The 9,451-nt window shown below is 50.4% G+C and overlaps 2 protein-coding genes across 2 annotated transcripts in view; one reads left to right on the top strand and one right to left on the bottom strand.

Moving 5' to 3' along the window:
* Positions 1–6,952, bottom strand: part of DERL2 (derlin 2) — a 7,040-nt gene extending 88 nt beyond the window's left edge. Inside the window, exons 1-7 of the mRNA XM_071764943.1 lie at positions 6,812–6,952; positions 5,788–5,853; positions 5,445–5,518; positions 4,916–5,009; positions 3,574–3,769; positions 2,899–2,989; positions 1–500 (exon numbers count right to left, since the gene is read on the bottom strand). The exon at positions 1–500 is cut by the window's left edge and continues 88 nt beyond it. Coding sequence (XP_071621044.1) covers positions 395–500; positions 2,899–2,989; positions 3,574–3,769; positions 4,916–5,009; positions 5,445–5,518; positions 5,788–5,853; positions 6,812–6,946 — 762 coding nt within the window. The 5' untranslated portion in view covers positions 6,947–6,952 and the 3' untranslated portion in view covers positions 1–394. The remainder of the gene's footprint in view (positions 501–2,898; positions 2,990–3,573; positions 3,770–4,915; positions 5,010–5,444; positions 5,519–5,787; positions 5,854–6,811) is intronic.
* Positions 6,953–7,070: 118 nt separating this feature from the next.
* On the top strand, positions 7,071–8,596 carry MIS12 (MIS12 kinetochore complex component). The gene is made up of 2 exons (XM_071764944.1): positions 7,071–7,188; positions 7,713–8,596. Exon 2 carries the CDS (start codon positions 7,760–7,762, stop codon positions 8,390–8,392), a length of 633 nt encoding a protein of 210 aa, XP_071621045.1. The 5' UTR covers positions 7,071–7,188; positions 7,713–7,759; the 3' UTR covers positions 8,393–8,596.
* Positions 8,597–9,451: the final 855 nt, after the last annotated feature.

The following is a 9,451-nucleotide window of genomic DNA, read 5'->3' as shown; positions in this document are numbered from 1 at the left end:
AACCCCAAAAGTTGGTTTTGTCCCCTGTAAAGTTTCCCATATAATTTCCTGTATCAAATAACTTGAGAAAAAAAAAGGCTTTAAAAATCACTTTAAACAAGTAATCTCAGTCTTGTTAACTGAAGGTGACAGGAAATGGTTTCCAGTTTTAGGGTTTTTTTTTTTTGGCTCCACTGGATTAGTATTTTTCATTACCAGCACAATCAATCCCCAACCTGGGAAAGAAACTGGTAGCCTGGAAGTGTCTTGGATCAGGCTGCCATTTCATAAAGTGCTTGTATTCAACCCCACAGAGCCACCAAATGTCCCTTCTGCCACGGGGAATGAGGGTGTCCCCAGTCTGGAACTTCAGCCAGGTCAGTCTCTCCCAGTTGGGTTTTGGCACAGACATTTTTTAGCCTCCCAGACGTTGCCCTTCTCCCCAGGCAAACCCTCCTGGTCTTTCTTCTGGCAAAGGATTGTAATTTGGATCATCTTCTGGTGTGTCAAATATTGCTTTCCTGCAAAGCAGAAAATAGATATTTTATTTTCTTTTTTTTTTTTTTTTTTTTTTTTTCCCTTCAGCAGGTACTCAGCATCCTCCCTCAGAAACAGGGATCTCCACTTAGGAGCCAGCTGGAGGAAGGGCTGGGAGTTAAAATTTCACTCCCAGTGTTAAGGCAGAATTCCATCCACTTAAGGGTGTTCTCCCAGGGAGCAAAACATGGAAAGCTCAGAACATTTTGAGACAGGGAGAAAAAAATAAGAGTTGAACACAGGAAGCATCATCTCAGTCTGACAGGCAGAGGTGACAACCACAGGCTGCACCTGGGACAAGGCTGGAGGCTTGGGTTTCCAGCTTTGGGTTCTCCAAAAAATTCTGCTTAACCTTGGAGGCCACTGTGCCCCTCTCAGAATTACTTTTAGAGGTTTTGCCTCTCTAGATTTGTTTATCCAGAGACAAAAATGCAGCAGATTCTTTAAAGGAACTAAAAAAACCATCAGGAGCCACATGCCAACAATCATTACATGAAATAAAATGTGTTAAACCTGACAGATCCCCCAGTGGGCACAGGGATCACTTCTCCTCACCAGTGGGAGGCCATGACAGAGCTGTCAGAGCAGGGAACAAGAAAATACCAGGGGTATTATAGGATTACAGATATCACAAAGAAAATTAAAGCATCCAGGGAAAAAAAAAAAATTAAAAAATCCACTTTGAGACCAGACAAGAATTACAAACAGTTTTCTGAACACAGACAGGGATTTAACTGGCAGCCCAAAGCCAGGCTGACACTTTTTTCCAGGGGAAGATGATTTCTGATGGTTGCTCCAAAAGCCTTCCCACTCCTGCTGCACCCAGCACAGCCCCTCAGTGGGAACAGGCAGACTGAGACACCCTGACTGCAACACCTGTCCCCAGCTGGGTGTGCAGGATGTCAGCCTGTAGCTGCCAAGGCCAAGTTACAGCAGGGCAGGGCTAAAAAAGTGCCCCAGGAGAGAGAAACTTCCCTGCAGCCACCACCTCCCAATCATAGAATGATAGAATCATAGAATCCTAGGGGTTGGAAGGGACCTCGAAAGATCATCTAGTCCAACCCCCCCTGCCAGAGCAGGGCCCCCTAGAGTACATCCCCTAGGAACGTGTCCAGGGGGGTTTTGAATGTCTCCAGTGAAGGAGACTCCACAACCCCCCTGGGCAGCCTGTTCCAGGGCTCTGTCACCCTTACAGTAAAAAAATTTCTTCTGATATTCAACTTGAACCTCCTATGCTCCAATTTACACCCATTACCCCTTGTCCTATCACTGGTCACCACTGAGAAAAGCCTAACTCCATCTCCCTGACACTCACCCCTTACATATTTGAAAACATTGATGAGGTCACCTCTCAGTCTCCTTTTCTCCAAACTAAAGAGACCCAGCTCCCTCAGCCTTTCCTCATAAGGGAGATGTTCCACTCCCTTAATCATCTCAGTAGCTCTGCGCTGGACTCTTTCAAGCACTTCCCTGTCCTTCTTGAACTGAGGGGCCCAGAACTGGACACAATACTCCAGGTGTGGCCTCACCAATGCAGAATAGAGGGGGAGGAGAACCTCTCTTGACCTACTAACCACACCCTTTCTAATGCACCCCAGGATGCCATTGGCCTTCTTGGCCACAAGGGCACATTGCTGGCTCATGGGCATCTTCTTGTCTACCAGGACCCCCAGGTCTCTTTCACCTACACTGCTCTCCAGCAGCTCAGCCCCCAACCTATACTGGGACATCGTGTTGTTCTTCCCCAAAAACCCTCTGAATAATCAAAATCACAATCAAGTCCCCAAGAACCTCTCTGCCTTCCTCACCACTCCAGCAGGCAATGGCCCACCAGCTAAAGCAGGCACAGGGCTCAGTGTGGCTTTTGAATCACCCAGACCAGTTCAAACTAAACAAAAAAAGATTCCAGGCAGTCCAAGAGTCCCACAGAGCTCAACTTTCTGTGTCTCAGCTGCCTGCTGAGTGACATTAAAGCTCTGCACCACACACACCCAAGCCTTCTGCTACAATTGTGCAATGAGGATGATTTACAAATGAAAATTAAATTAGAGATTATATTAAATACCTCACTCACTCTGTTTAGACACAGCAGGACCCAGACATGCACCTCTGGTGCCACCAAGAGGCAAAACTCACTTCCCAAAGGCTGACAAAGACACCAGAAACCCTTCAGCCCTTTCTCCTGGAGAATTTAGTGTCTGCTTGCACAATCCTGAGCTCCTCCTCCCTATTTTAACAACACAAGTTAAACAAAAGAGCAAGTACAGACACACCACATTCTGTCTCAAGCTGCCTAAGTTACCAGAAGCTGAGAAACTGAACTACAAACACTTTTCCATAAACTTTTTCTGCATTTGCTCCCAGTCAGACACCAATACTCACAGGACTGAGGGTGTTCTCAGGAGCCTTCCACCACCAGGCTGATTGGGAAAGACATCCTCTAAGAAAAAATATATATGTCCAACAGCAATGCCTAGGAGACAAAGAAGAGCAAAAGGGGGATTTTTTTTCAATAGTTCTCCTTTACAACATTCAAATGCTTCGCTGCTTTTCAGGAAAACAACAACAAATGGTGATTCTTACAGAGAAAACAGGGTAAGATACATGGAAGTAAAAAAAAAGTGAAGGGTGCTGAGGTCAGGTGAAAAGCTTAAGTTGTACTACAAGACCTTAACCCAAGTAGAAGTGCTTATTGTTATTAATATTGTTATTGTTATTGTTATTAATAGTTATTAAACTGATGTTTTGGCCTTCTTAGGGTGGATAAAAATATTAATAAAAGCTACTTCAAGAGTCCAATGGTCACAATCAGATTGTGTACCTGGGCTGATTCTAAGCAATAAAAAAACCAAAGCATCAGAAGCTCTTTTCATCCATTTTACAAAATATGCTACAGTCTTTAGAAGCCAGAAAAGCCTGGTATATAAAAAAAATATATATAAAATAATAGATCTATTAGACCAATTAACACCGAGGAAAGGCATTTAGCCCCTGGGTTTTTCTACATTTTGTGCTTCCTGTAAAATATTAGCAGGGGTGATTCCTGCAGTTGCTTACCCAGGAGATCCACAATGATGGAGTTCCCCAAAAGGAGGGAAAAGCCCATCAGTACCCAGGGTAGGAACGGGGCTTGGAAGATGAGGAGACCAAAAAAGTTCATGCGGACGTAGGGGTTCCGGCGGCTCCAGACGTACACCAGCATTATTGTGAAGGCCTGTCCCAGGAAAACCAAGTTCACAAACAGCCCAAAAAGCTGGGAGAGGCAAATTCAGGAAAAGAAACCACCACGGAATGGTTGGGAGGTCAAGCATGAGAAGAAGCAGAGAGCTTGGCCTCCAATCCTAGAGTTTCCATCCAGATCCTACCCGCGCGTTCCCAGGTGCGAAGGAACCAAACCTGAGCAGACTCAACACTTACAGCAGGAGCTTGAATGATGAATAATCCCTTCTAGCTGTACTCTTTAGGACTGAATCACAGCAGCATTTCTCTCAGATGACCTGAAAGTCCTCTCCCTATCTCCTTTCCATGATCCCATGAAGCATTCCAGAAGCTTGCCAGACAGAGAGGGAGCTGGGAGTCTGGATTGCCAGGAAGCTGAAGAGGAGCCAGCAGTGTGCCCAGGTGGCCAAGAAGGCCAATGGCATCCTGGGCTGGCTCAGGACCAGCGTGGCCAGCAGGTCCAGGGAAGGGATTCTGCCCCTGTGCTCAGCTCTGGGGAGGCCACAGCTTGAGTCCTGTGTCCAGTTCTGGGCCCCTCAGCTCAGGAAGGAGATTGAGGTGCTGGAGCAGGTCCAAAGGAGGCAACTGGGCTGGGGAAGGGACTGGAGCACAGATCCTGTGAGGAGAGGCTGAGGGAGCTGGGGGTGTTGAGGCTGGAGAAGAGGAGGCTCAGGGAAGACCTCATCACTCTCTCCAACTCCCTGAAAGGAGGTTGGAGCCAGGGGGGGTTGGGCTCTTTTCCCAGGCAACTCTCAGCAAGACAAGAGGGCACAAGAGGTCTCAAGTTGTGCCAGGGGAGGTTTAGGTTGGACATTAGAAAGAATTTCTTTCTGGAAAGGGTGATCAGGCATTGGAATGGGCTGCCCAGGGAAGGGGTGGATTCTCCATCCCTGGAGATATTTCAAAAGAGCCTGGATGTGGCACTCAGTGCCATGGGCTGGGAACCACGGGGGGAGTGGAGCAAGGGTTGGACTTGATGAGCTTTGAGGTCCCTTCCAACCCAGCCCATTCTGTGATTCTATGATTCAGAACTACTTCAGCAAAAGCTGGGACCCCTCATACTACAAATTATGTTATCACCCAAGAGCTAAGGTGAACGTGGCACCTGGGATGGTTTCAGTTCTCACTCACCCACCTTCAGCTTCACTAGAGTAGTTTGGGGTTGAAAGAAAAAGGATACAGTCATTAAAAGTCCTCCAAAAAGGAACATAAATACAAAATCTGCTGTCCGACCCCGGAAAGAGCCTTCCTCGAGCATCCGGCAGTAACGGTATCTGAACTCACAGGTCAGGAAAACTGGATTGGGAATGGGTTTAAAGAGAGATCCAAGAGGAAACTCCTTTAATTACACATCAGCTGAGATGCAAGGGTTGTGTCAATTGACTGCATCTCTCTGGGTGCCTCAGCAGAGAGGCCCCAGAATACAAAAAGCGAACTGGAATTTTGTCCCGCGGGACAGAGCCGACCCGAAGGACCAGGATTGTCAAAAAAAGTTTTAACACCCCCAAAATAAATGGCAAAATTCTTCATAACCCATGAGGAAAATCCTGCTGATGTCCCATTGATGACCTCAGTGAAGATGGCATGGCTAAACTCCCAGGAACTTCATGGTGGAGCAGAACTGAACCTTTGCCTTTGCACAGCAACGTGCCAGGACTCTGGAGCTCTGCCTCCCAGGGGAAGGAAACCAACTTGACAAAAAAGGATACAAAAAGATCATGTTAAATAAAAAATTAAAGCCAACTGGTCCAAAGAACAAGTAGTTTGTGATTAATCGCCATATCTGGAAATGAGACAAACACAAAGAGTTTAAACTTGACAAATTGTTGTGGTCTAAACAGAAAGGAAAATAAAAACCTTACTGATATCTCTCTCACAATCAAGGACTTTAATAACTTTGTTAAGAGGCAGTGATCAGCACTTTATATAAAACTGATATTGAAAGCCACAGTCACCACACTTAAGTGTGAGAAGTTGAGCACTTGCAAACTCAACGGTGCTCTTTAAAAAAAAAAAAAACAACCAACCTCCCACACTTCAGCAAACACTTACTTGAAAGTGCTTAAATATTAATTCAGGGTTGAAATACAGCTGGAAGGGTGTGATGAGTTCTAATTGCTGAAAAGGAAGAGAACACTGGATGCAGTCAATACAGTGAGATAAAACCTATACACACCCAAACAAAAAACTCCCTCCCCTGTGCCAAGGAACTCTCAGCTGGCACATGGATCTTTCCAGCAAACCCGAACCTGGGCAGCCTCCCCTGTAACACGGATCGGGGCCTTTCCTGACGGCAGCTCCCAGGATGGGCTGGCAGGGAGCGCTGTTCTCAGGGGATCACACAACGGTCTGGCAGGGAAAGGGACCCCTCCCAGCCCCTTCCAACCCGTCCTGTGACACTTCCAGGGATGGGGCAGCCCTGAGGGAACAAACCGGTCCCTGAGGGGGACAAACCTGTTCCTGAGGGGGAACAAACCCGTCCCTGAGGGGGAACAAACCCGTCCCTGAGGGAACAAACCCGTCCCTGAGGGAACAAACCCGTCCCTGAGGGGGAACAAACCCGTCCCTGAGGGGGGCAAACCCGTCCCTGAGGGGGAACAAACCCGTCCCTGAGGGAACAAACCCGTCCCTGAGGGGAACAAACCCGTCCCTGAGGGGGGCAAACCCGTCCCTGAGGGGGGCAAACCCGTCCCTGAGGGGGGCAAACCCGTCCCTGAGGGGGGCAAACCCGTCCCTGAGGGGGAACAAACCCGTCCCTGAGGGGAACAAACCCATCCCTGAGGGGAACAAACCCTTCCATGAGGGGGGCAAACCCGCCCCTGAGGGGGAACAAACCCGTCCCTGAGGGGAACAAACCCTTCCATGAGGGGGGCAAACCCGTCCCTGAGGGAACGAACCCATCCCTGAGGTACCGGACGCAGCTCCCCAGCGCACTCCTCCCCTCAGCCCCAGCGCACTCCTCCCCTCAGCCCCCTCCCCCTCCTCCTCCCCCCGGCCCTGTGAGGCTGGGGCCGCTCGGCACAACCCCTCCGGGCCCTGAGGAGGGGCGGCGGGGGCGGGAGGAGGCGGCACTCACCACGGCGGCGGTGGTGAGGACGCAGGCGGTGGTGTAGGCCCTGGTGACGGGCGGGACCTGCAGGTACTCCTGCCGGAAGGTCTGGTACGCCATCTTGCCGCCCTCAGCCCCGCCCCGGCGGCCCCGCGCTCCCATTGGACGAGCAGCCCGCGCTCACCCCGGCTTTGCCCCGCCCCTCCGGAACCGCGGCGCTCGGTGATTGGGCGGCGCCTCTGCCTCGCCGACGCTGATTGGCTGCCGCCCTGAGGGGAGTTGGAACGAGGCGGGAAGCGGCTGAGGGAGCGCAGCGGACGCGGGGCTTGGGCTCCGGTACCCAGCCCGCTACCCAGCCCGGTTACCGGCACAGAGCTGCGGCAGAAGGGGCTCCGGGGCCTCGGGTAAGGTCCCGGCTGCGCTGGGCTGCTGTGGGAGACGGCTTCCCCTCAGATCCCCTCAGATCCCGCTCAGTTCCTCTCAGCTTCCCCCTCAGTTCCCCCCCAGGTCCTCTCAGCTTCCTCCTCAGTTTTCCTCCAGATCCCTTCAGCTTCCCCTCAGCTTCCCCCTCAGTTCCCCCCCAGATCACCTCAGTTCCCCCTCAGTTGCCCCCCAGATCCCTTCAGCTTCCCCTCAGCTTCCCCCTCAGATCCCCTCAGTTCCCCCTCAGTTGCCCCCCAGATCCCTTCAGCTTCCCCTCAGATCCCCCCCAGATCCCCTCAGTTCCCCCTCAGTTGCCCCCCAGATCCCATCAGCTTCCCCCTCAGATCCCCTCAACTTCCCCCTCAGATACCCCTCAGCTCCCCTCCCAGACCCCCCCAGCTTCCCCCCAGTCTCCCTCTCAGCTCTCCCTCAGCTTCCCACTCAGATCCCCTCAGCTCCCTCCCCAGCTCCCCCTCCCTCCCCTACCTTTTCCCGTCTCTTCCAGCCCCGTGTTTCTCGCTGCCGGTTCCTTCCCGGCTTCCTCCCGGCACCATGTCTGTGGATCCCATGGTGTACGAAGCGCAGTTCTTCGGCTTCACGCCCCAGACGTGCATGCTGCGCGTTTACATCGCCTTCCAGGATTACCTCTTCGAAATGATGCTGGTGGTGGAGGGCGTCATCCTGAAGAAACTGGATGGGATTCCAGGCTGCAAGATCAGCCCCTTCCAAATCCGGAAAAGCACGGAGAAATTCCTTCTCTTCCTGAAGGACCACTTCGACAAACTCTTCAGTAAAATGGAACAAGTGCTTTTGCAGCTGGTGTTAAACATCCCGAAGAACGTGCTCCTTCCCGAGGACAAGGTCCACGAGCAGTATCCCTACAGCAAAGAGGAATTCCAGGCGCTTCAGGCTGAGATCCAGCAGCTCCAGCAGCAGTGCAAGGCTGAGGTATCCGCTGGGCAGGCGCTGAGGGCAGAGCTGGAGGAGCAGAAAGCTGTTCGGGCTGAGCTGGAGAAGGTTCTGCAATGGTTCGATGGGCTGGAGAATGCCTGCAGGGAGCACGGGACCGGCGACTTCAAAGAAAGCTTCGCGTTCCTGCTGAACAACTCGAGGAAGCTGCAAGCTGTGCTGAAAGAGGTGGAAGAGAAAAGCGAAAAAATAAAGAGGCTTGATAGCTTATTGTAAATTAAGTGCTTGAGAAGGCAACAAAAGCTTTTCAGATGCGTTGCTTAAAAGGTTAGGGGCTTATTTTCCCCAGAGTGTCTGCTCGGGGTGGGCACTCCTAATTCTACCAGGATCTGGAGAGCAGGGAGAGGAAAGAGCCTGTAAAATGTAAAACTGTAGTGGAGTAGAACTGGTGGTGGAGAATAAATTTTGGATTGGAACAGAGCTGGGCCTTGTGAACTTCAACTTTGATCATTAGGTTGTTTTATAATATATATATATATACACACATATATATAGAAATACACATGTATGTAGATTTTTTTTATTATTCTTGTTCTCTAATGGTCTTTTTGTACTAAATAGCAAAGTTAGTTTTATCCATGTTTAATCAGATTTTCCTGTACTAATGTTGGGAAGACTGATCTGCTTGAGTTCCTTGAAGCCAGCTGAGCTTCTTCTAGCTTTATTTGCCTCAAGATTCATTACAGCCTCTTCCTTTTCCTCTTGGCCTCAGCAGGCTTTGAGTCCCCTGCACAGCCAGACCATGGAGCCACTTCCTCCTTTGCTAGCAGAGGTGTTTGAAAGTTATTAAACTGGTGAATAATTTAGAGGTTACTGCAATAAAAAAAAAAAAAAAAAAAAAAAAAAAGAAATAAAAAAAAAAAAGAATAAAACACACTTTGCAATTCTTTACCAGGATCAAACACATTCCTGTTTGGGTGACAGGGGAGAGCCCTGAGGCTCCTCAGGATTGGGGAATGGGGAAAGGCTTTGAGCCCCCCAAAATCCCCCCAGGGAATAAAAAACTCACCGCGTGCAGAAGGCAATGGATTTGCAGCCCCGAGGCCTGGAGGAGGGGCTCAGGGTGGGGCTGTGGTGTCCCCAGAACACCCCGCAGGGGGCTGTGGGTGCAGCTCCTAACGCAGGGGGAAAATAAAATAAAATTCCGGATGTTTTGGGCAGCAGAGGCAGCAGCAGCCTGGGGGTTGCAGGGCGCTGCAGCTCTCCTCTGGGTGAGGGTGTAATTAGCAATCGTTAACAAACCCAAACGTGGCAAAGTGCCAGCCCGAGGCTGGA

This window comes from Heliangelus exortis, chromosome 21 (assembly GCF_036169615.1).
Source record: "Heliangelus exortis chromosome 21, bHelExo1.hap1, whole genome shotgun sequence".
Taxonomy (NCBI): Eukaryota; Metazoa; Chordata; class Aves; order Apodiformes; family Trochilidae; genus Heliangelus; species Heliangelus exortis.
Note: the sequence above shows the minus strand (reverse complement) of the source record. Positions and strands in the feature narration are given on the sequence as shown.

What these genes read in the sequence shown, in the direction of transcription:
- MIS12 (XM_071764944.1), top strand. Translation starts at nt 7,760, where the DNA reads ATGTCTGTGGATCCCATGGTGTACGAAGCGCAGTTCTTCGGCTTCACG.